General features: G+C 38.8%; 3 protein-coding genes and 2 pseudogenes across 7 annotated transcripts; 2 read left to right on the top strand and 3 right to left on the bottom strand.

Moving 5' to 3' along the window:
* Positions 1–13,031, bottom strand: part of LOC149118950 (uncharacterized) — a 102,209-nt pseudogene extending 89,178 nt beyond the window's left edge.
* On the top strand, positions 4,761–5,798 carry LOC149118951 (uncharacterized). Its single transcript, XM_089274860.1, has one exon. The coding sequence runs from the start codon at positions 4,927–4,929 to the stop codon at positions 5,782–5,784; it is 858 nt and encodes a 285-aa protein (XP_089130986.1). The 5' UTR covers positions 4,761–4,926; the 3' UTR covers positions 5,785–5,798.
* A 163-nt stretch (positions 13,032–13,194) lies between the features above and the next one.
* Positions 13,195–14,365, bottom strand: LOC149118949 (uncharacterized; annotated as a pseudogene).
* Positions 14,366–16,642: 2,277 nt separating this feature from the next.
* LOC149118948 (uncharacterized) lies at positions 16,643–17,938 on the top strand. Its single transcript, XM_089274868.1, has one exon. It carries the CDS (start codon positions 16,671–16,673, stop codon positions 17,112–17,114), a length of 444 nt encoding a protein of 147 aa, XP_089130994.1. The 5' UTR covers positions 16,643–16,670; the 3' UTR covers positions 17,115–17,938.
* On the bottom strand, positions 17,836–26,647 carry LOC149118947 (uncharacterized). 5 transcript variants are annotated; one of them, XM_089274826.1, is made up of 3 exons: positions 26,310–26,409; positions 26,016–26,106; positions 17,836–20,608 (listed from the first exon to the last, which is right to left on the bottom strand). In XM_089274826.1, exon 3 carries the CDS (start codon positions 20,568–20,570, stop codon positions 19,545–19,547), a length of 1,026 nt encoding a protein of 341 aa, XP_089130952.1. In that variant the 5' UTR covers positions 20,571–20,608; positions 26,016–26,106; positions 26,310–26,409; the 3' UTR covers positions 17,836–19,544. The 5 variants fall into 5 exon arrangements, with proteins under 5 accessions (XP_089130952.1, XP_089130957.1, XP_089130944.1 ...); XM_089274831.1 differs by lacking the exon at positions 26,016–26,106 and adding an exon at positions 24,593–24,689 and having other exon boundaries at positions 26,310–26,405; XM_089274818.1 differs by lacking the exon at positions 26,016–26,106 and having other exon boundaries at positions 26,310–26,647.
* Between the last annotated feature and the right edge of the window lie 139 nt (positions 26,648–26,786).

Below are 26,786 nucleotides of genomic sequence, written 5' to 3'. Positions count from 1 at the left end.
AAAGCGTCGGCATTGCACTACAGGATTTCTACCGTACTGTCGAAGCTGACGACTAAATCCTCGTTCAACGAGAAAAGTTAAAGCGTTTTGCAAACAAGCTTCGAACGCGTCTTCCCCTTTTGTCTGGCACTCAAAGGTATTAAAAATACCTTTGATCGACACATGTCAATAATATTGGACTAGCTCAGCCAATCACGAGCCCCGTTCGCTGGCGAACGGAGGTTTTCAAAATCCAGGGGTTTGTCTTCAAGCGTTTCCTTCCTTCCCCTCTCCCACCACCATCTTTCTTTTTTTTGGCTCTCGCCCCATTTTCCGCGCAGACAAAACACCGAAAATCCCGTTCCTCGGTCTTTCTTTGCTTCCAAACCCCACGGAAACGCTTGCTACGCAGGCTAAACATTAGATTGCTCGTGAGTAATCGCTTTTTCGATTTATTTCGACTTCCTTGTCTTCAATTTCAATTTCAGTCTCACTTTGTTTTTACAGCCTCTAAATTTGTGCCTGCAGAAACATCATCATACGTATCTGCATGCTGCATTCTTTATTGGCAACCTCCATTAAAGACTATGGAAACTTCACTTCAGATAATTTTCTGTTAAGTGGCTACCCTGTTTCGCTAGGTCATGTGGGTTTAATAGTAAATACTTAAGATTTGTACGTGGAATAACCTTTTTTGCACGTTGTAGCCTTCCAGAACTGAAAAATCTCAAATTATTTCCACATAGAAAAGAATTCTCCAAACGTCCGAGCCCCTATTGAAGGATATGATATTCCGCTGTTGCAAACAATTGATAATGTTTTACATAATATCATGAAATTTTCATACTTTGCGCTTAATTGACCTTACTTATCTCAATAGAGATAAAGCAAATAAGGGAAATTCTAGTTTGTTGTGAGCTGAGGGTGAAATGTACCTCATTTTAATATTTTGGTTTAACTTACATCCATTATATAGACCTCTCAAAACAATATGAAGCTGTCTGCTAATGACCCCCACAAAGACAAGCTGAAAATGACATAAATTTTAGAATGGGGCCTTCTTTAATCTCTTGAATAAATTTGATATATTAGATTTAGTCGATGCTTTTGCGAATTATCGTAAGTATCGCAGTTCTCGCAAATTTCGTAAAATTCGTAATATTTGCAAATTTCGTTGGGGACTTCGATGTAACCCTTTGAAAACATTTCGCCGATTTCTAGGATGGAGAGATGAAATATCGTAAATTTCGCAGTTTTTGTAAATTTCGTTGGGGTCTTCCTTGTAACCCTTTGAATGAATATCGTATAATTCGTAGATGGGCTGGCGAATCCGCGTAAATTTCGCAGTTTTTGTAAATTTAGTAAAGTTTGTAATTTTCTTAACTTTGTATAGGCCTTCCTTGCAACCCTTTGAATAAATTCCGTGTAATTCATGGATGGGCTGGCAAATTATCGTAAATTTCGCAGTTTTGGTAAATTTTATAATTTTCGTAATATTGGACGCGCCTTGCTTGCAACCCTTTGAATAAATTTCGTAGATTTCCTCGATAGTCTAGCGAATTATTGTAAATTTCGCAGTTTTCGTAAATTTTGTAATTTTTGCAATTTTCGTAACTTTGGACAGGCCTTCCTTGTAACCCTTTGAATAAATTTCGTAGATTTTGTCGATGGTATTGCCAATTTCAGAAAATTTCGCAGTTTTCGTAACTGCGTTCATTCCCGGACATTACTCATTTTAAATTGATATTTATCTCTCATGCGTCACCCCTCAAAATAAATAGAATTAATTATCTCCGTCTTAGGGACGGACCATTAGAAAAGTGATGGGTGGGGGGAACAAAAAAAAATTCATGCAAGGGAGGGTGACTGAAAAGAAAAATCGTGTAAGGAAAGGAAGATGTAAAAAATGCTGCAGAGTGAGTGAACTGTCGGGCTTAAAAACTGTACCCGCCTGAATGGCAACTTAGCAGCCACTTCATACTGCAGTTTTAATTTCTTGGTGGAATCACCTGGTTTTCTCTACAGTTAGGAAAACGAACATTTTTGCCTTTCAAGGGTGATACATTTTGTACATAGCAACCTCATTATGGACACTGGTAACCGACTGACGCTTCCAGAAAAAGCTGTAAGGATAACCAGGGCTTCAAAGTGATTAAAAGAAACATCTGCTATAAACAGCCGTCCTGCTTGATTCGTTTGTATTAAAGCAAGCATCTACTGTTTTTTGAAAGTGTCTAAATATAGGAGTGATTTCACAACTGACATGTCACAATGACGATTGTGGACACAGAAGTCCAACCTATATATAAAATTTATCGGCTGAAAATCGTGGAAAACGCAGCAAAAATCCTTTGATTTTGCAACGTTTTCTAGGGGGGCATGCTCCAGGCCCCTTTAGTTGAATAAGCCCTTCGGCCCCATATTTGCTACTGGACGGTCACTCACAGAACCCTGGTTTAAACCTTGATTCACTGCATGCCAAGAATGAATTTTATTACAAGGGTAATAAAATCAATAAAATTAATATTTCCCTTGACATCAAACTAAAAAAGTATTGCAGCTCCATTTTAGGCGATAGCACTTGGATGTGTCTGATACTTGGTTATGTTTCCCCCGAGTAAAATTTTGACAGGAAAGCAAAACGACTGTGCGGGTGAAAGTTAAAGAAATATTTGTTTGAACTTGGAGCCTGTTCCAAGCATTCAGATTGTGGTGAGTGGCAAGATAAAGATTGGGAGTGGAAAAAAAATGTCAAGACTCGCGCGGTGGCCTCATGGTTAGTGCACTCGTCTCCGGATCGAGCGGTTCGGGTTCAAGCCGTGGCCGGGGACATTGTGTTGTGTTCTTGGGCAAGATACTTTACTGTCACAGTGCCTCTCTCCGCCCAGGTGTATAAATGGGTACCGGCGAACTTAATGCTGGGGATAACCCTGCGATGGACTAGCATCCCATCCAGGGGGGAGTAGAAATACTCCTAGTCGCTTCATGCTACGGAAACCGGGATAAGCTCCGGCCTGGTGGGCCACTTGGCTCATATGCAGACTTTACCTTACCTTTTTTTTTTTGCCACGAAACAGGATCTTAGTACCTCTTAGGGGTTCTTTTCAAAATTCCGTCCGTTTTACATGGGAGTCCCCCTTCCCCCGAGCTTATATATTACTACACCGATCACAGGGATAGTAAATCCTGCGGAACAAGTCTAGAAACCGACCGGTCCCGAGAACTAGAAAGCTCTGAATTCCCTGATATCGGGTCAAGTAAAACGTAACAGACTGCCTCATTCCTATGCAAGTAAAATTTCGTGCTTGAAAAGTTTTGTCTGACTCTCTGAGCGAAACGCCATATCACACAACAGGAGTACCGATTAACGCTCGATCGAGCTTTTAATTAATCGGAAGTCAGATATGGAATCTGGATAGAGTTAAACTGAATACTCGGGAGAATCTTGAGGGACTGGGTGCTAGTCTCAAACAAAATGGCGCCTGAAGAAGAAGTGCAGTAGCCCTTCGTTTAACGAGATAATTGCATCTTTAAGCCTTACGAATTGTTTTTGGACATTGACTACCTGCCGGGCAGCAATAAAACTAGTGGCTCAGAGGTTTGTCCTTTTTCTGGATCAATTTGTCCGTGAATGTAAACTTGTAGCTGATCGCCGGATGAGGTTTGTGGCCACTTCCGTGTGGCTTGATTATCTGCCTTCCCCGTCGTAAGGCTGTAATTATATCGAAGCCACTTTATAACAAAATAACTGATTAACATTAACAACTATTGTAAAAGTTAATTATTAATATGGATTGGAATCTGGTAGTTACTCAACCAACCTATCCATTTTATGCTATGACACTAGTTGTATTATTCTTTGTTGTCCTGCACTGACATATAGCACGTTTTTGCCCGTCAAAATCTCATGAACGTTTTAAACTTTACAGACTTTTTTTGTTTATATTTATTGACCGATACCGACTTCATAAAATAGTTGGGAAAGAAACTTTTGAAACAATGCCGCATCGGCAATTTTTAAACTTATTTTTACCCTAAATCCTATCCGCCGAACACTCTCTTTAGGGCACTATTTTCAAAATACGGGTGTTACTAATTAAACCGCTAAGTCATTTGATATCTCAATGGGATCATTGTATTCTAATTACATGATATTCATTACACCAGCGTTTTGTGCTGGAAAGGTTTCATGCTTTTAGAAATATTTTGGTCGAAAAATGGGTGAAATTATGGTCAATTTTCAGCCAAAAAGCGATCATGAACACGTTGACGGCGATATCTCTTAGGCGTTAAAGAATTTTGTGATAATATTCAGTGGCGACCAGGATCGTTCAAGTCCATCCACAGTATTTACAGTTTTTTGTTACCGTTAAATAAGGACTTATTGTTATCGGGCAAAGTTCAAGTTCAAGTTAACGGACTGTTATCTAGTACTCAGTTACTCCTTATTACAAAGTTTCTAGATCATTTCGGAAAGCTTGTATCTCAAAAATTCACTCAATTTGTCTTTCTGAAGAAAATGAGAGGTGTGACGTCATGCATTAAGTCACCTGACGTCTTTGCCCTGTGCTAGCCGCGTAGAATTAAATATGAAGTAAGAAAAATTGAAAAATGTTGACACTGACTAAGAAATTGTTTGTCACGTTACTGTTGAAAATACTGTAACCCTCTTCAGCATAAATGGCGTACGAATATAAATGAGTGCTTTTTAAGAGCCGCGGGAAAACGTCACTTGGGATTGCTTAGGGCCTTGTAAATGTCAGGAATGTAAATGTGGACTGGGGCTGACCATCATGGCGTCGAGCTCACTGCTTCGATAGCTCCACAAACTATGGCGATTTAATGATTTGTAAGCTGAAGTTTTGGTTATGCACTGTGAACAAAAAGATTAGATGGACTGTTTCTACACAAATATTTGGCTGATGTAGCTGGACCTGGATTTTAAAGATGCCACCGAAGGAAAAAAAGCGGCCACGAGGTTCAAGTTCATCGACCGGGGAGCCTGACGAAATTCTTGAGAGGCTGTTAAGCATCCAAAATCGCATTGAAAATGGATTTACAAAGATTTACGATGAAATAGAAACTTTAAAGACTGAACTAAACGACAATATCAAGTCCGTTAAAGAAGAACCGGGCGAGACAACAAAATCTCTAAATGTCGTATGGGAAGAAGTTCGATTGCTCAAAGAAGGGAACAAAGAACTAAAAAAGCAACTTGACAGCACCACTAAAAAGAATGATACTTTAGAGAAAAAGGTCGAAACCCTAAGGAGTCGACTGGTAAAACAGGAGGATTACTCAAGAAGGGAAAATTTACGTTTTTATAATATCCCAGAAGAACCAAATGAGACGAACGAAGAATGTTTTCATAAGCTGAGGCAAGTTTTGACCGAGCTCGGAGCGCCTTCAGATGTCAAATTTCATGCGGTTCATCGTACAGGAAAGCCAAATGTGGGCACACGAGCACCTTCAACATCGAATGAAGAAGAGATGCAGGGACCACCTCGCCCGCGACCAATATTAGCCCGTTTTCTATCGCGTATGGACTGCGATTTGGTGTGGTTTAAGAGAAAGGAATTGCTGAAGAGCGCCCGTTTCCCGACTGTATTTATCGACAAGGATCTCTCTCCAGAATCTGCTAAAGACCGAGCTAAATTACGTGCTGCCTTTAGGAAAGCTAAACAACTGAACATTGCTAAGGTACTACTCAGAGGTAAAAGCCTAATTATAAATAGTAGTAAATATTCTGTAGACACATTACCAGAGTACTTGCTGCCAAGCGAGCAATCAACTACTCCTGAGTAAAAACCTTTGATTGACTTTATTTCCATTTTATTTTGTAAAGCCGATGATCGTTTTTATCGTTTAAGGCACCACCAAACCTCTTTATAAGGCTAGGCTATCTCTATCTATAAGAACACTCAACTGATAGGCAATTTATAAGTCTTAACTTTGCTTTGGTGCCGCTAATATTGCGATATAAATGGTAACTAGAATTGCGATAAAATTCTTGCATACCAAAATTTAACGGAAAGAAACACCAAAACATTTAATTCGCCAAAGTTTTTTCATTGCACCTAACATTTTTGTTTTGTTTTTATAACAATAGCTGAATAAGTCCAAAGTCCCAAGGGTCCAAACCAAGGTTCAAATCTTGAGACCTTTTACCATCTAATTAGTTTAGTTTTTTTTTTTAATATGTGTTTAGAATGTCTATTTAGTGAGTGTACGTGTTATTGCCTCTATGTATACTACGTAGACTTTTCTTTTGGAGCTGCCAGTTTGGAAACAGCTCTTTTGAGTCAAATAATAATTATACAATGGCAAGCAAAAAGGAGAATGTGAATTTTAAACTTCTTTCGCTTAACGTACGTGGAATCCGTTCGCTTGAAAAAAGGAAAGCTTTGTTTATCTGGTTGAATAAGCAAAAAGCAGACGTTATTTTCCTCCAAGAAACGTACAGTCCAGTAGAAATCGAGAATATATGGAGAACCCAATGGAATGGGAAAATGTTTTTCGCGCATGGATCAAATCACAGTTGCGGCGTTATAACACTCGTTAGAAATGATTTAGATTTTGAAGAAGAATCCTGCAAGTGCGACCAAAACGGTAGATTTATAATTTTGAATGCGTCTGTGCAAGGAGTTAAATATGTCTTTGCCAACATCTACGCACCAAATAAGGTACGTCATCAATGTACTTACTCTAAAGATTTATATGAAAAATTGGACGACATCATAAAAAGCGCTGAACAAAACGTTATCACTGGGCTGTTTGGGTGGTTCACCAGCAAAAAAAGAATCGGTTAAGATTCTTGAAGAAATCTGTTTGGATCTGGATTTGATCGATATCTGGAGAGTAAGAAATCCGAAAGAGAGGCTGTTTACTTGGAAGCAAACCAAACCTTTGATCCAAAGAAGACTAGATTTTTGGCTGATTAGCGACACCTGCCAAGACGAAGTCGAAGAAGCTAAAATTATACCTTCTATAAAGTCAGATCATTTAGCAATTACATTAATTTTCAATGGCATAGAAGAACAAAAGCATGGTCCATCTCATTGGAAATTCAACTCTAGTTTGACTAAGGATGACGAGTATGTAAAACTTATTAGTGAAAGTGTACCCGTTTGGATTGAGGAATTTAAAGAGGTCAATGACAAAAGAGTGCTCTGGGATCTTATAAAATATAGAATCCGACAAGTTTCTATAAAATATAGTAAAGGGAAAGCACGGCTAAGAAAAGACAAATTGCTAGAAATAGAAACACTTCTTAAAATGTACCAGGAAAAGTGCTCTACTGATCCGTCAGCAGAAAATATTGAACAGCTTGAAATTCTTCAAAGTAAGCACGATGCACATTTTAATTACCTTTCGAAAGGAGCTATTATTCGTTCGAGAGCGTCCTGGTACGAGAAGGGTGAAAAAAATAATAAGTACTTTCTAAGCTTAGAATCTCATAAAAAGGCCAAAAGTTGTGTCCGTAAAGTTTTTACTAAAAAAGGAACTTTAAGCTCAGACCCAAAGAAAATTATGAATGAGATTGAAGATTTTTACACAGATTTATACGGTCTCGAGAGTAACCTACCAGAATTTGCAGATTCCTTTTTTCAACATTCTGCAATTCCTAAACTCTCACTAGATAGAGCAGCAACTTGTGAAGGAAAGCTAACGGTGGAAGAATGTTTTAAAAGCCTACAATCCTTTAAAGAAAACAAATCACCAGGAAATGATGGACTTACTGTAGAATTTTATAAAACATTTTGGGGTGTTCTGGGTAATCTTCTAGTAGAAAGTCTAAATTGTGCTTTTGACTACGGTGAGTTATCAAATTCACAAAAGCAAGCGATTATAACTTTGATAGAAAAGAAAGGAAAAGACAGAAGACATATTTCCAATTGGAAACCAATCTCGTTAATAAATGTGGATGCAAAGATTGGATCAAAAGCAATTGCAAGAAGACTTCAGGAGGTTTTACCTGATATAATACATCATAATCAAAATGCTTATGTTAAAGGAAAGTCTATATTCGACGCAGTTAGAAGTATTGACCACATTTTAGAATTTACTGAACGGAAAAAGATCAAAGGCTTTATGCTAGCAATTGATTTTAAAAAAGCGTTTGATTCGCTTAAAAGAAGTTTTATGTTTGAAACGCTGTTAACTTTTAACTTTGGCCCTTCCTTCGTGCGTTGGATTAGGACTTTTTATCAAAATATAACAAGTTCAGTTATGAATAATGGTTTTTCGACGGGCCCATTCAACGTACGGAGAGGTGTTAGACAAGGTGACCCCCTATCAGCGTATTTGTTTATTATCTGTCTTGAAATTCTTACTATCTCCGTGCGTGAAAATAACAATATCCAAGGGATTCAAGTCGATAAGGAAGAAATTAAACTTGAAATGTTTGCCGACGATGTTACAGCCTTTGTAAGAAACAGGAGATCTCTCGAAGCCCTTCTCTGCACTACTGACTTGTTTAGTAAGTGCTCTGGACTTGAAATCAACTCCGAAAAAACTGAATGTATGCTTTTGGGTAATCAAGTCTCCTTGGCAGCAATGGATGTCATTTCCTCCAAAAACATCCGAATTAAAGACACGGTTAAAATTTTAGGTGTTTACTTTGCTTACAATGAAAGTCAAAGAAAAAAGTTAAATTTGGATGAAATTCTTAAATCCATTAAAAAAAAAGTTGCAAAGGTGGAAGTGGAGGGACCTTACCATTCTGGGAAGAATTCAGATTGTAAAGACGTTTGTGACACCATTGTTCATGTACCGAGCCAGTTTAATTTGTGTGCAAAAAGATACCGTAATGGAAGTCAACGGATTACTCTTCCAGTTCATCTGGAAAGGAAAAGATAAAGTCAAACGTTTATCACTTGTAAGTGATGTCGATAAAGGTGGACTAAAAGCGCCTCATGTAGAATCGATTATTAAAAGCCAAAGGATCATGTGTTGCAAGAAATTTGCCGATGATCAACAAAGTAATTGGAAGATTATTCTTTCCCATTACCTAAAAAATGTGGGCTCGAAACTCTTTCTGCGCTGTGCTTTTGACTTAAAGAAATTGCCTATTAATTTACCCATTTATTATGAAGAATGTCTGCGATGTTTTGCAGAATATTCATGCGCGAGTAGAATAACTGAGCAAGCACTTTGTCAAGAAATACACAATACAGTGATTTGGAACAACAAGTTTATTTGTATACAAGGAAGGTCCATTTTCCACGAAGAGTTATTTAGAAAAGGAATTATTACACTTGGGGATCTTACGACTAAAGAAAATGTAGCATTCACAGGGTTTCAAATTATTACAAGCTCTTCGCTTACATCCAAAGAAAAGTTTCAGCTAATAGCGATCATAGAAGCATTACCTGCACAGTGGCGACAACATTTAAAAACCTGCGATAATTTTTCAAAAAACTCTACGTTTTCCAGTAACGCACAGTTACACCTAAATGGCCACAATGTAAACTTGGATAAGGTCATATCCAAGAGCATTTATAACGTAGTTCGCTCAAAGAACGAGAGTGTACCAACTGCACAGCTAAGGTATACAGAGACATACAGCGAGACACTGGAATGGGAAGAGATATATCGAATTCCCTTCAAAGTAGCTATTGATTCTAGGTCCCGTGAATTCCAATACAAGATATTACATAGATATTTAGCGACAAACAAGTTTCTCCACAAAATTGGCCTAGTACCTTCGCCTCTGTGCACTTTCTGCAAAAAAGAAAGTGAGTCTATCGAACATCTACTAATAAAATGTGAATATTCCGACAGTTTCTGGAGAGAACTAATTAACTGGCTAAATACGATAGAAATAAAAATCGAAGCACTATCATATGTTGACAAAATGTTTGGACTTTGGAACAGACAAGTAGACTTTTATCTTCTCAACCATCTGTTGATCTTAGCAAAACAACACATTTACTCCTGTCGAAATAAAGGATTTCCTCCGTCATTAAAGATCTTTCTCGCAAAAGTTTCCTCAGTATATCAAATCGAAACGGTTATTTCCGATTCTAATGGCAAGCGAACCTTTCATGACGCCAAGTGGAAGAAATTTATTACAAATAATTGTATTTAGGCCGGCAGCCTAAAAAATGTAACAATTGACGTAGTTTTATTAATATATTAGTAAGTATTTTTGGTATATTAGTATTTTCCTTACAAGTAGTGTTATTAGTAACAGTATTTCTTGTTTTGTTTTGTTTTTTTCATCTATACTAGCGTTAGTCTATGTAGTTTCTTCTAAAAAAAGTAAAACTTAGCGTAGTTTTTATCCATTAATATAAATAGTTAGTAAGTATTTTGGGTGTATTAGTATTTTCCTCTTAAGTAGTCTTATTAGTAATAGCATTCCTCGTTTTTTTTTTCCATCTGTACTCACGTTAGTTTTTTTAGTTTTTCTTTCTTTTATCTGCAAATGTAATTTCAATTGTTATTGTCACGCTTATTTGTAAACTTATATAAATATCAATAAAATACAAAAAAAAAAAAAAAAAAAAAAAAAGGAATGGAAATGTGTTCGTTAATGGCATTCGGTTCGCGAATTGAGTACCACGCTTCTAAAAATAATCTTTTTGAGCTTTGGGAACAGCGATCAATAATCTTGACGTCGTCAAGGTCAAATTCGTGATTGTTTTGTATGGAATGTTGGGTTAATAGCGAGTTTTTATCTCCCGTGAAAATCGCTCCCTGTTGTTTTCTAGTCCTTGATCTTAGGGCTCTTGATGTTTGATCGATATAAATTTTGTCACAGTCTTTATAATTTAAAATCCTCTGTGGGTTTGAGAAACGCAAACGCTCAGTAATAAGAACCCTTCTCGACAGAGCAAACAACATCCCTTCTACCGAAGCAGACAAATTTTCCTAAGTGCAGCACGTGGTCAACGCACTCAAGATCAATGGTTATACGGACCCATTCATAAGAAGCTGTCAAAGAACCACAGCACCTACAAACCAATCTCAAATTAGACCCACAGACGTTTCGTTACCTTGCCGTAACTTCAGAAAGAATCGCAAGAACTCTAAATCAATTTAATATTAATGTTTCCAATAAACCCGTTATGACCCTTGGCTCCATTAAAAAAAGAAACCCGAAGACAAACTTAGGAAAGACCTATCAACAGGACTGATCTATAAAATCAAATGTAGACAAAGTTTATATCGGTAAACATCAAGAGCCCCCAAAACAACGGCATGAATTAATCATTTGGGTCTATGGCTAGTCTATAGCGTCCTGCTGGGCACATTGAAGTACTCTTCTCGACTGTTTCTACTAACGGCTATAGCTACCTCTTCCATCTACAAGTGGTACATGTAAATACTAAATGATTTAAAACCCTGCTTTCTTAGCAGCCTCTTTCTACTCCAAAAGAGCTTGCTGATTCGCAAACTGATAACCTAGATAGTGATCTAGCTACATATTTCATAGAAATTGTTTTGCTATCAGACGAAGACAGCACGTCATTCACTCAGTAAGCTGTCGCTACAATTTCTGTTCACTGAGCTTCACGAGCTCCAGGGCTTGGCAGTTAAATGATCAGATAGAAAGGATCATATACATGTAGCCATTTGGTGGAAATCGGATCAAACGCATGCAGTTTATCCTTGGTTTAGGTAGTTATTTTGTTGTTTCTTTTTACTTACTCAACCTGTTTTCAGGAGGTGCTACGGTGTTCAACAGTACAGAAAAATAAGAATGCTCACCATAGTTTTTCTGTAAATCCAAAGAAAAGGATGAAGCGACAAACGATGGATGCTTCATTTGCTAGACATATTTCAAATGTACTTTAAAGAAAGCGTCAAGATAATAAAAAAAATTTAAATATGGGTCTTTGCTTTGAGGACATTTTTTAAGGGACTCGGAAAAATGGAAGAAAAGTTACACCTTGAAGTAGATAAATCGGTCTCTTCAGTGGTCATGCCTTGCCCCCAGAGTACCAGTAGATCTGCAAGAAAAGAAAGACCGTCTCATAGATGTTGGTAAATGAGTCGAATAACAGGGTATCTCTCCGCAAGATTACAGGCAAGGACTTTGAGGGGAAATGAAACCAGGGACAAGAAAATGCCTTTCAGTCTCTCAATTGTGACACAAGTTCCAGTCCTTAAGTATTTTAGTCCACAAGTCCGAACTGGCGCGATGGCCTCATGATTAGGGAGCTCATCTCCGGAGATGCATCGCAAGATGCTGAGCTAGAACACAATCACCGGCACTATGCATTTGGACTATTTTGTGAACTAACCGCATACCTCTGGTATCGATTTACAGGAAACCTATCGGCTGTGCTCCAAAACGCCTTCAGAGACTTCTGTTTCGATTCCAGCTGTACGATGTTTACCTAAGGTATAAGCCTGGCTCTGAACTGTACCTAGCCGACACCCTATCTTGAGCTCCCGTCAAGTACACAATCCAGTCCAAACCTGAAGAGGAAGCTAAATATCCTCCCCATTCCAGAGTTCCAACTGAAGGAAATACGATTGATTGCAGGTAGGTCTAGACCCGATTTAAAGCAAAGAAGGAGCGCTCGTTGACGGCTTTTAAGTTATTGGTAGCTGGAATAACAAGCATAAGCTTGTCAATCTCCCTCAGTAAGAATTTTCGGAGGATTTCCGATCAGCAAGGTCGAACTGGGAGATTTCGTACCCCATTAACAGCACCATGCCTAGAATAATGGAAAGTTGAGGTTCTAGCTTGTACTGCTACAGGTCAGTGTACCCGTACAGGGCCATTACTTTCGCTAGTTCGTCTTCGTGGTCTTCGCCTGCTACCACCTTCAGAACAAGTTTCTGTATGATTCAGATGCTTTGGTAGATCGTTAAGTCTTTCTGGTTATTAAATCTAGTGAGAACACACTCTATCGTCTCATCTGTTGCCGAATAAAATGGCGGAAATCTTCATTGCGGAATTAGTCACATTTTGTTACTGTTTCAGGCCTATGCGAGATGAAATATTATTTTCAACTTTTATATGCACGCCTGGTTTTACTTTTGGGAGCAAAAAATTGGGCCCTTCACTGTGCTTACGTATTCAAACTTGGCACCATGTAAACTGCAAAATCATGTGGTGAGGGTTAGAACAACAAGCGAACCACGTAAATAAGATATGTGAATTTATTGATAGGAAGCCAGTTTTATTTAGACCGCGATAAATTAACACTACAAAACTTTATTCCATAAAATGTAACTCTTTCAGTACTGCCACAGCAATGACAAACTAATTTAAGCTCTCATCAGGAATAATTCATTTCTTTGTAGTGCTGGTGATGTTTTCGGCAAGTGATGCTTCGAGTTCCTTCGCCTTTTCTCTCAAATAAGGCGCTGCTTTGCATCCTTTGTCTTCAACCAAATCTCTGATGCTGAAGCCCAGATCGACAGCATCCCACACTAAAAACACAAAACTAACACCAATAATCACTCCTCCAGCAGCTTTTGCACCCATCTTCAGTTGCCCCAGCCTTTCCCATTGTACTTGCGCCCCCTTTTACTCCAGCTGTTGTTCCTTCCGTGGCACCAGCCAGAATTTTGGGCGCGTTGTTAAGTAGTGCACCAGCTGCAGTTTCAACAGCGGTTATGGTTGCTGCCCCCGCACCAGCTTTAGCGGCTACCTCCGAAGCGGTCTTAATTGCAGCTTCAGCACAAATTTTGAAAATAATATCTGCGCTTACACCTGCGCTTACAAGCACACTTTGTATTAGCTGAACAACAATGTGACTCTGCCCAAACAACTGAACAGCTAGCCGAGCAAGAAAACATAAGCGCAATACATCTTTCATTTCTTTCCATTCATGAATTTGTTCCTTTACTTTCTTCGTCAATTTATCGGCATCTTGTAAAGCTTTCTCTGCTTCTTGTAGCTTAGCAGAGTTGATGGCAGCCTCTGTAGCCGCTGTTCCTAGATTTGTGCCAGCACCAGCAGCTCCAAGTGAAATCCCGACTATCAATAAGGGCGAGGCAGCACCCGCTGTCAAAACTGTCGCGATTCCGCTTCCAATGGTTAACAGGCCTCCCAATATCCCAGCGCTGTTTCCTGTGATGGACGCTATTTTACAATCTCGCCACACCTTATCGAGATAATCAGCCGTGCCATAAAGGTGTTTAATGGCCTTCTGTTTGGCAAGGTTCATATCTTCCACCTTTGTTGCAAACCCTTTTAATTCTTCCTCAAGTTCTTGCTTTTGTACCGTAGATAAACTGCTTCGATTGGAAAACGTCATACTGATCTCCGCAAAAAAAAAAATAAATAAAAAAAATAAAAACACTGTTTGTTTACGTCTGGAATAAACAAAAAAATTAATGATGGTCATTACATGAGTGCGAAGTTTTTAGATTCCGCGACTACTGCTACATGTAAATGTAGCTGTACAATCCATTATCGAAACTGAAAAGACACGCTGAAGCGTAAAAATGTAATGCTAACAATTATCATTAATGAAAAAGCATAAGGTTCGGTACACACGAAGGGAGAAGTCCCCGGGACTAGTCCCACGAAGGATTTTGAGAGACAAGCCGCGTGGACTTGTCCCTTCAATTCAAACCAGTTTGCGAAAATGAAAATGGCCGCTATAGTTCACTCTAAGGGACTTTTTTCCCGGCTTCTTGCAGGGACAAGTCGCAGTGCTAGTCCCTTCTTGTGGGACGACCTTAAATATTGCGGGATATTGTCTTCCGCTGAAAAAACGACTTTGTTGCGGCTTTGAATCGTGTGTAGTTTTGAGCCTCACATTCTCTTAAACAGTTAAACTTAAATTTTTACTTTACCTGCGTAAAACTAAAGGTTAAATTAGAAATGAAAACACTACAGGGTACATGTAAGAGCCATTTTTGGAAGGAGAAAACGGGATCGCAGCGTGTTTTCGTGACTGATTTAGAGAAATGATTCCCTTGTTTTTCTTGCGGTTTCATCTCACATCTGATTGGTGACTACACGATTGACAGGTCAAATCAAAGTGGCTTTTTTGTGTCATTTCCTCAGAGGAGAGATAGTAGTTTTGGTTTCAGAATGAACTACATATAAACAACGTGGCGATAGCATCCGATCAGAGTAAACTACACAAACGATCCACCGGCGATCACGCTAAACTGATCGTCTCGAACACAAAAGAGTATTAAAATGTATCACAAATTGAAAGTTCTGATGACTGACTGAAGTGATTCTTTCATAGCTAGACTGCAAACAATGGACAGACTACTTTCCTGTAATTAGCATATCTCTTGTTTGTCGTTTTGTTTGTACATATCTATTCTGTGAATTTTTCACACTTGCTTTCTGTATGTAATCTTACATTTGCGCAATTTCCATCATTTCTCAAAGGCTACACATTGGTCGAAATTTAACCAGAGATGCAATCATAGATCTGATTTTTTCTCGACACGCGATCAGGCTTTAGGGGTCATGTGGTATCGTAAAGGGCTATAAACGTTCCTTTGTTAGCTGAGAAGCTAGAAACATGTTGAGTTTTAATCAGTAATAAACTGCCTGACTGACAAAACAGCGCTTTGTCACTTTAAGCTTGTTGGAGCAAGCTACGGCCATATAAACAGGAAAAAATAACTGTTCCCACTGTTTTATCTGAGTACCGCTTACGGAGAGACGGTGTCGTTCGACTAGCAAACACGAGGTCGGGTTGTTCTTAGTTACGTGTTTTGCGTTATTATCACTATTTCAGGACCCAAAGGAAAACAGTAACTTACCTGACAAAATCAAGCTTGATTCAAGGAAAGAGATCTTGGGCCAGAATGTCTGACTTTTGAATCGATTTGAAACAGAGTTTGGCGATTCTTTTACCTGAAATTCGGTTAACTTCCACTGAAGCAGCTTTTTGCCGTGTTTTGTTGTCTCAGTCTCTTTACTTGCTATTGGAGGTATAAAAAACCGCTCACTGCTGTGTCTGTGTATCGTACAAATTCGGGTTTTCTTTCACACAGCACTACCTTCGTGAGTTCTGCTTTGAATTTGCTTTTGAGTTTATAAACAATCATCATGTTCTAATATGTTCATTTATTCAAGACAGGTGTTTTCCCAAATGTTTATTGATTTCCGAGAATCGAAAATTCTCGGAAAACCCGTATTAAATATTTAGGTTAGTAGTGAAGTATGGCTAAAAGAAAAAAAAAAAAAAATGCAAAACAAATAACGATTCCGTACTGCCTTCATGGACGTGGAGGTTTCAGTTTTGGTTTTCAAAGATCTTCATAAACAATAACCTTTCAAATCAATACAGACTTTTTTTTTTTCATTCTCGACCGCAGAACCCTCCTCTTTTGCTGAAGACAGCAGAGGTCTTGGTCGGATCTAGACCTTGAGCTGGGGGCGGCGGCGGGGTTAGAAAGGGCTTGATGGCTTTGTTTTGCTTGCCCAGCCGGCTTTTCTCCCTTCTGTGATTTTTCCTTTTTTTACCCAAAGTAAGATCCGCCACTGGTTTCCATTACGAAAATAAATTAGACACAATTAAATTGTTACCTTTAGACGCAGACCGGCAACTGGGGAGGGAGAAGGTAAAATGTGTCTTTTAAAGACCATTAAACGCCTCTTTACCGGAAACCTGAATTGTATGAATCATCTTCTAAAAGCTAAGATTTTGTGACGGAAACTGAAACTGTTTGAAACTTCAAATATTTTTCGTCAGAACTGTTGCACTTTCTTGCGTCCCTCCCAGACTTCAGTAACGTAAATTGTTCTTATCATGCCTTGGTCAGCAAATCAGCAGAAAAGGCTTACATTCGAGAAAGATTTGCTTGAGCGGTATTTTCGAGACCGTGTGACTTGGATCAACCCTACTGGTGACACTAGAGTTGAAATCAGAGTAACATGTACCAACAACACGCAGTACACCTTGAGGGTTTACCTTCCCAGTGACTATCCCAGCTCCTGCCCTCAAATGGTGGTCAGCTACCCTCCCTACTGCTTGAGGAAAAGCAGAGGAATTGAAATGGATTCACCCAGCAATGACGACCACACCTGGCAAAGTAAAGATGGCTGCACGCAAATTTGCCATTACAAGCCCTCAGAGTGGACAGATGACAACACGCTATACCAAGTGACTATGAAAGGTTTGATTTGGCTGGAGGCTTACGAAGCTCATCTTCGTACTGGAAATTCTCTCAGTAATTACTTACAACACTACTAGAAACAACTAAGAGATGCAAGAGACCCACCGAGTGTGATAACTCACTAATATTCGTCCAACTAATACTCTCTCTTGTTGCTAATTACTTCCCCGATGTGGAGAAGACATTGCTTGTTTAGGGTCTTTTCGCAGAAATCGGAATTTCGTTTCCGCATCTTGATGTATTAATTACGCGTCTTTGTGTACTTCGATATAGCTCAAATGCAAATTAAAAGTCTTTCCTTCCCTTAATTTAAATATGATAATAGAAAGCTGCCAAACAATCAGTCTGTATGCTACCTTAAGAGAAATGAGGATTGACAGCAAAAGGCTAGGCGGCTCTTCTACCCAGCTAGGACTAGTAGTTGAACTCATTTTCTGCGAATTCAGTCTCAGTGTTTGGTCGAAAGCGAAAGTCTTACGAAGGAAACATCATTCAAACAAGGCCATTCAGATCAGTCATTCATCAAGTGACATTCTGAGAGTAAGTCGTTATTACAGTAGTTTGGTTTCCTTGAAGAGTTTCAACTGTTTACTGCTCTGTGACATGGATGATACGTGCTCTGTCACTCAAACACAGACGTGTTTCTCATTTACAATATATGGTTCCAGCCTTGTGACCCTAATTTCATTTTCTCGATGCATAATTGGGTAATACCAGTGTCCAATAAACTAGGCTATCCACTGGATAGTACTAAAAACAGGGCTAACAATGGGGCGCTATCATCAGTATGAAACACACTTTTTCTCGGATGGAAACGTAATAGTAATTGTCAAGTTTAATTTTGTTCAAAATTATTATATAAGTGGTACTGAAGCAATAAAAAGCATGTTATAATGTGTTACGCATGCAAAAGACTGTGATGCAAAAAGACTGACAGACATCTTCAATTGTGTTATTGCGTCTTACAAAGAAATCACCAAATACCAGTCAAAAATTTACTGCCACCTTCAGTTATTCACTTAATCAGTTACATTTCGTTTACTTATTTGTTTCAATTTAATGACTACTACAAAAAATAAAAATAAGCCATATGGACGATTTACAAACTATCCGTTAGGCCTCCTGCCAAAAATCTCGCTTTTACAGTATTGCTCCCTTATATGGAAGTTTGAAGGTGTAATTACATGTGCATATATTGAGATATCTTTCATTACAACTAGAGAATTACAAGATCATTTTCATACATTGTGACACTATTGTTGTACTTGTAGTTAGAATCATCCAATGAAACAGCTACTGACATGCACTTATTTTAAATATTACAAGTAACTATGTCTAAGTTAAGTCGTTTCAACAAACGGTGAAATCACGTTTTAAGTCTAAGCTGTTCTACCAAATTGTAAACAGAAGCAACGCCCAGAATCATAAAACTAATTGAGACATACAGAGAATACATGATCTGGAATTGTTTTTCCTTAGGTTCTTCTAGTAATGAACTTGTTAGCAATTGAAGAATCATAATTTAAAAGCACATTTATAACGACAAATGTCAGGACATGGACACGATGTCCTAAGATGGAGAGAACAAAAATTTATCACTTGGTCATCCGAGTAATCGAAGTGATGTGTGCGATCACGAGACTTAACATACGCTTTTCTTTAAGCGTAAAGATCGTCGAAAACTAAATAATTCAGGGTGGTAAATACCCCTGGGGAAAGACTCCCATATAAAAAGGACGGGGGCTGCTCGTCGGAAATTTTTCAAAGAACTCCTAAGAGGTCCCAAGATCCTGCTTTGTGGGTGTGGTTTAAAATTGTTTTCATCTCCAAGGGGTACCATTTCTAAAACAGTACATTATGTCCTGTCATATTTTTTCGGCTCAATACCCTGAAAGGTATCATAAAAACTACCGCTGAGGACCTTTTGAGGCTGAACAACCTATGAGGTACTAAAATCGCGTTTTTCATCCCTAAAAGGTACGACGAGCACCCCAGTCCTTTTATATGGGAATCCCCCCCCCGGCCCGGGCTAAACACGCCTCAGTTGAGTAGCTACAAAAGCATAGTTTTCAACATATATCCCTCTGAAGTTTAAAATCAATTAGCATTATGTTGTTTTTATAGTAACGTTTGCTTACAAATTTGCCAACTTTCCAGGTCGGGTAGGTATAAAAAAAGACGTAAGTCCCCGCAAGGCCTAACTTCTTTTCCCATTCTAAGTTTAAGTCCAACCGCCCACAAAAGAATTAAGAAAAAAATAAGGAAAAGATAGAACAAGCAAGCTTGCCTGGGATTAATGCAGCGACACTTGGGGCAGACAAGTTTGACACAAGTTTGACACAAGTTTGATTTTACGATAATAGACCTTTCCAGAAAGGTATGACACTAATACCGTAATATTTAAAGCCCATTTTCTTAATCTACAAGTGCAAAGCATCTTGTGACATCTTGAAAAACAAGCTTTCTGAAATACAAAATTTCGCAATAGGACAGTCTCGTACTACAAATTACACACGCAATTGTTCCTCCAATTCATCTGCCTTATCTCTAAGGCACTGGGCCGCATCTGAACCTTTGTTGTTGACTATATCTCTGACAGTGAAAGTCAGCTCCAGGGCATCAAGGATTAGAAACGCTGCACTCACTCCCATAATGATTTCGCCCGCTACCTTGGCTCCAACCTTTGTACCGACTTTTCCCACAGCATTGGATCCCTCTTTCACAGCAACGTCGCCAGCATTAGACGCTGTCTTCGAACCAGCTTTACTAAGCGCTCTAGTTCCAGCTTTTGTTCCCACTTTCTTGGACACTCTGGTTGTTATCCGCTTACTAATTTTCTGAACAGTCACAGCTCCAGTTTTTCCAGCTCTTCTGACACCCGTGGTCACGCCGATGTTAAGAACCTCTCTGGATCCGGTTTCAACGATTCCTCTAGTTGCTGTAGTTGTGGCCCCTGTCACACCAAGTCTCAATGCTAGTTGAGAAACGCCTCGCGTTCCAGCTTCAGAAAGAACTTTGGAAAGCAGATCAGGACGAAGAAGACTCTGTATAAAGGTAACAGCCAGATGGTTTGGACCAAGCATTCTGGCAGCAAGACCGGCAAGAAACACCAATCGAAACTGACTTTTACCATTTTTCAACAGGCGAATTTTTTCCCTAACGTTATTTATTGCACGGTTAGCATTTTCCACGGCACCATCTGCCTCCCGGATAAGAGAAGAATTGATACAGGCTTCTACAATATTTGCACCAAGGCTTGTGCAAGCTCCGGCCGCTCCAATTGCTGTTCCCGCCATTAACAAAGGCGCAGCTACACCAGCTGTCATGACTGTGGCAAATCCTCCACCCACCGTCAGCAAGCCGCCTAAGATTCCAGCACCATTTCCAGCAGCAGAGGCAATTTTGGAATCTTTCCACACCTGGTCGAGATAATCAGCGGTGGAACGTAGATTTTTAATCGTACTTTCTACCGCAACGTTCATTTCCTGGACATTCTCTGCGACGGCATTGACTTCTTGTACCATTCGTTCCATTTCGGCCTGATCGACGATATCCTCTCCATCCTCGTTCCCTAATATTAGACACAAATTAAAATATTCATAAACGGTCAAATAACAACAAACACACACGCCCACTAGACATGCTTAGGGTTAGATCATTAGAAATCAAGGAAGTGAGGGGGAAAGCGTGTAAGGCAAGATCTCCTGAAATTAACTGTAAGCAGTTCACCATCCAAATAAATTCTTGAAAAAACAAAGATAGAAACAAGAAACTGAAACAAAGTTCGGAAAAACCCTAGAAAAGAAATTCTTCCACTAAATCGACCACTCCTTATGTCCCCTTGTATATAACTAACCTTTTATATCTCAATATTCTAAAATGACAAAAAGAATTTTCAAGACTCCATTGTCTGTTAATGGGCCAATTAATTCATCCTCGGAGAGCTAGGAGCAGTATGTTCGGGCAGAACGAAGTGCACCTGGTAACAAATTGTAGCAGTAAAAGTTTTCATGAACGGCTGGGAGAGCCCCTGACAACTGAATCTCTTCCGGCCATTTCGCTCTGCAAATGCTGGCAGAAAAATTATTTGTACTATTCTTCCCAATAAGCGAATTCTTTAGACGGCCACTGCAGTTTCGTTCCTACGGCAGAAGTATTATTTTAATTTTCCTTTTTGTAACTTATTTTAGAGCGATAAAAACGAGGGAAATCATCTCGCGTATCAGCAAGAAAGATACCTGTACTATGATTCACTGGGAAAAGTTTCGTTTCAACGATCAAAGCCGCGGGCATCGTAGATAGTGGCTTGTTTATCGGTCACTTTCGCATACTCCATCCACACCTAGGCATCTGGTTTTTAATATTAGTATACATAGCTAATATTCTGCTCAACAATTCCTATTATTTCTATTCTGTTTTGCCGGGATCACAATCACTTTCCGCCGCTCACGCAAGGAGGAGCGCGGGCTCCTTTCTCGAACAGCGGCTGCATGGTAATCGAGCTAAGTTCCAGAAAAAGCCAAATATCACATCACCTCAATATTCTGAAGGCAGAATTTCAGTCATCCAAGACTAATGATGACGTTTTGTGAGGTAGTATTACTATCAGAAGCGATAATTGTAGCAATCAAAACGATTTAGTGTCATTACGAAATTTATATAACATTGACAACATTGTAAATTTTAAGTCCAGATGTCTGCATGCATAACTTTAGGAACATTTTTTCGTTCAATTTTTGCTTCTCTGCTCCATTCAAAGTAAGCGGCTGGCTGAGCGAAGTAGATAGAAACCTCTCAAGGCAAATATAGCTGACTGTATTCTATAAAACATGCTTGCAAGAACTTAAGACCCCAAGTTCCCTGACCACCCCACTGGGAGGAGATTGGCCTGTCATCCATCAACAGGACAGGTTCCTCTAGTAAGCAGTGTCCTGTCTCAGCATAGATTCCTCAAACAGCGTTTCACAACTGGGTAAAGTGCCCAGCGATACAGTCAAAATTAATGATATTTAGCAATGAAAACTTACATCAATAGCTTGAAGTGAATGCCTGTGTGTGTTACAAGAAGACACCCTCCCCCCCATTTTGGACAGCTCCCTTGACCATCTTCTCTTTTGGGCCTTAACAGAAGCTCCCCTACATTTAAGGTGGTCAGCTGGGCTTCTGAGCCCCCTGAGTCCAAGAAAGAGCCTTAGGTAGGCATGTGTTCGTGAAATTGCTCACACAGATACATAAAACCATGCACAATTTATAATTATATTTACCATTACGTACAACTGAGTGCCTTTCTATCATTACATATTCTTGTGCTTTCATAAGAAATTGATTGACTCCAGGGGCAAACACAGTTTTTACAATAAATGTCTAATTTCTTGCACGCTGATTGGCTCATTTTTATCATCAATAAGAGTACAGACGGATAAATTATAATTTAGGCAAGCTTTCAAGTTCAACTTTCAGCTGTCAAACTATCAACTTTTTAACCAATGAAATTTTTAGGGACTTTTTTAAGTAGCCAATCAAAAAGCGAGAGAAGCTATTGACAATGCTCGCGTAATTTTGAATAAAATTCACTTATCTTTGTTTACGGCAAGTCTACGGCATCTTTCCCCCTCATTTATTCCCTGCATTTGACCATTTTGGGGTCTTGTTATTGTAAAAAACAAATTGATGTCATTTTTATATGCGTCTGTCCTCTTATTGATGATAAATTTCATGGTAACATTGTCAAAGTTTACTGTGGAACCACTTGCCTGCGGCTCGTGGTTCCACAGCCACTCTGACAATGTTGTGATGCAATTTATCATCAATAAGAGGACAGACGCATAAAAAACTGACATCAATTTGTTAAATAACAACAAATTCAAGATAGAAACATCTATAAAGCCTGAATCACCAAGTTAACATGCAATGATCTGCAATGCACCCTAATTAGCTAGTATAAATTTAATTCAAAGTAAAATAAGTGTGCATCAAATATCAGACCACAAGACTTCTGATAATTTCTACAATTTTCTTAGCAGGAAAACATGAGTTGTTTGACTTGCTGGGCTTATTTGTCATTGGGTTGTTCACCTCTAAACAACTAGTTCACCACCTGTTGGGAATAGCCAATTTAATTTAATTTTATTATTTGATGTAAGGTAGAATTTGTGAACTTTACCAGATCCAATGCACCTGTTGACCGGCCCACCCCTAATGTACTTGGTCCAACAGAAACCAGAACTCATGTCTCTACCTCTAATTCAAACACCTCCACAACAGACACTAAGCTCCATCTCGTTGGTGTCCATATTAGAGGAAAATGCCTGTATTTCATAATTTTGGACAAGCTACCACATCTACAAAATAATATATCATTTTGTTGGTGACTTAATTGTTTTGGGGTCAGGGGGCAGGGATACTCTGCAAAGTTCTATATGGGCAGGCGCCGCCCTGAGGTCCAACCCGTTACACTTTTGTATAATAATTGACAGAAAAAATACCCCTTTTGTATACCTTTAATTGAAAAAAGGTACCCCATTCACATACTTTCATAACTGGCCCATATTATGAATAAATTGCCAAAAAAGCAAGTCTTCTAGTCACTTTCATGTAGTACGTAATATATGAAATGGTACAGCCATAATGTGTGTCTGTTGGAAATATTTTAATTTAAGCACCTTTAAAATGATTTAATAAAATGACAGATTTCCATGTCATGTACCTCAACTCATGAAATCTCTTCCCTTTTATATACCTGAAGCCTGAAAAAGGTACCCTTTCGGGTGGAGCCTCACTGTATAGACCATTATAGGGAGTACCCCCGTGCTTTGGGGTTGCTTTCTCTCTGGCAGGTGGAGTTTTTAGACCTCACTGGGAACTGAAGTCCCTCCATCAGTTTCTCCTGGGATTGCTTCACAGGCATGATTCTGCCAGCAACTGAAAATAACCTTTTAAAAGTATTTTTTGGTTGTTTCATAATGAACATTCATTAACCATTTTCAGTTTTAGTAGCTTGATTAAGCCTGCTGTATTTTAATGACAGAGTTAAATGTCAACACGAAGAATAATTGTGTCTCAAAGATGTCACCTGGCACATAAAGAACCATGGTCATTTTTTAAACTTTTTCCACAATGACACATGCAAAGTGCAATATTTACTGTTCTGACCGACATTTCAATTATTAAATTTCACATTTCTTTGTTGATATGTTACATATAATATCTATAAAATACTGGGTGTCACCCTGTGTAAAAATCCTATCCAGTGGGAAATATGTAGTCCTAGTCTTTTCATGCTATAGAAAAAGGAGTTACATGTAAGTACAGGCTATATTTATGGCAGCTTCTTAAGGGTTGAGTAACACAGATTTTCATTTTACAAGCATCACTATGTACATGTATACAGTTTTCACTGGATGGTTTTGGTTGAATACTCGGTTGACTTTGGTATTAGCCAGACATCAAATAAATTATGCAAATTGTGTAGAAAAATTGCAATCGGTAAAATCAAAATCATGATTGGACAAAGCTAAAATCAACTTGCCGATAAACAAGTCACTATTTACAATACCCTTGATTGCTCAAAGCAAACACTCTCCTGGTGGATCTAGGATTATCTTTCTTGCTGACATCCACAATGACCTCCTGACTTGTTTTAGCTTTTAGCTCTGAAGTAAATTAAAATGAAAGTTTCTCTTGTGAGAATGAGACCGGAAGTTATGGCTGACACAACTAACCATGGCGGAACACACAAAAATGACTCCATATAGATGATACTGTTTGCCGATTGGACACAAAAATACAAAGGATTTTTCTGCTTGATCACCTGTCAGCCAGCATTCACAGAGTTGTTTGGAAATGGTGTGAAGTTCTGAGGGGCTCCTCTAGTCAATCTTGAAAACTTTTACCACTAAATTTCTGTGGGGTTTACTTCAAGTTCATTGTGCCTCAACCGTAATCACTGCCACTGGGTCTTTGACAATGATTAAAATTCTACAGTTGCCCCCAGATTTACACCAGGGACTAAAACAAAAGAAATTGTTTATTCAAACTTCGAAATCAATTTTTAGTCTTCAGAGTAAGCCTTGGAGCCATATTAGAGTTTTAAAATAAATATACATACAGAAAAATAAATAGCATATTCACCATAAGTTCAATCCTGATATGGCTCATAGTAAAAATTCAGAATTATTTGAGAAAATTAGACAACCTAGTTTGATTTCAAATCATAATTTAATGTTAAAAATGGAAAGAAACATTACTGGCCTTATAGATGTAGAGGTACTTTGGTGATATTGTAAATGGTAGAAGTTGCATATTTTTGTGGCTTTCAATGATCAGTGTTCGCTGATACCCACTATAGCTACAATATTTTTATGACTTCCATTTTTTAAAGTACATGGGCAACCCTAAAACACAGAATCTGGAAACTGGAATCCGGAATCTGGAAACCAGAAACTGGAATCCACAAATCAAAGAAAGATATGTTGCAGGGCAATTCCACTGTCACGGAGTCGATACATTAAAATTCGGACTCAGTTTTGAAACTAATTTAGCACAGACAAAGGATAAAAGGGGGTTGTCCAGTTTTCCATTTATGAACATGTTTGTGCCTACTGACATTTTAATTGGGCTATACAATTTTTCCAATTGACTGATTTCTATAAGAGAAATAGAGCAAAAAAAAAAAAAACACTGTCACGGACATTACACAAAAAAAACCCACAATATTGAGCGTGTTACCATTTATTCAAAATTCCTGTGAAGTATCAGGGGGTTTTGCATGAACTGTTCCAAACATATGCAGTTCCCTCAAATTAATCCCCACAATAATTATCCTTTGTTCCCTTGAAACAAAGGACCATGTTCTCTGGTTCCCCAAAACCCCTAAGAGGCTCTCACCATAAGCGCGAAAGGTCAGTACGCCTTTTGTTCAAACATGTACAACAGCGTGAGCTAATAGAGGAATGGAATTGCTGTATCTTTACACCGACCTTAAAAGTGATATTCTTTGCAGTGAACGGGTTTTTCCACTTCCACTTGAAGGGGAGGTGATTCGAGTACAAAAGTGTTTTGAAACGTGAACTGCAAATACAGACATAATATTGCTGAAGCTGACAAAACACCCAGTTCATATTGTGGATAGAAACATAAATGTTTCGATCCGCTACTTTCGTTGTTAAGCAACATTATTTAGTTATTTAGTATTCTCTTTGTAGAATAATTTTTTGAATACTAAATGAAACTTAAGTTTAAGCTTTACATATAACAGTGTGATGCCCACTTACCTTCGACGAAGATACGATTTCTAAAGACGTATAATGCGATCACTACCATTACTGGGAGTCCACAGATTAACCACAACAAAGTGTACAGGAATTCCGACATTGCAACTGAAAGCTTAGCCTAGATACACAGTTTAGCACCTCGAGAACTCGTGTATCATGGCTTCCCTGAAACGAAACGCAATCGTACCTTTCGGCCTCAGCTGCGTGGGGAAGGTCCCTGGGGAGAGCCCGAGGAAATGACCCCACGGGGAAATCCCCTTTGAATTATGAACGAAACACGAAACATGCGGAAATTGTCCTCACGCGTGCCGTAGGAACCCAATGTTCACTACCAAACGGTGGCAACAAGGAGAAATATTTGAGATTCGCTGAACTTTAACCTTTATCACACGATCGAGCGATTCACTGAAACCGAAATACACGAATCCGCTGAATAAAGCAAAATGGAAAACCAAAATACAAAAGATGAGAAAGTTA

Source organism: Orbicella faveolata, unplaced genomic scaffold (assembly GCF_042242905.1).
Source record: "Orbicella faveolata isolate gen_17 unplaced genomic scaffold, um_ofav_v1 contig_1, whole genome shotgun sequence".
Classification (NCBI taxonomy): domain Eukaryota; kingdom Metazoa; phylum Cnidaria; class Anthozoa; order Scleractinia; family Merulinidae; genus Orbicella; species Orbicella faveolata.
The sequence above is the reverse complement of the archived record's forward strand: the minus strand, read 5'-3'. Positions and strand labels throughout refer to the sequence as shown.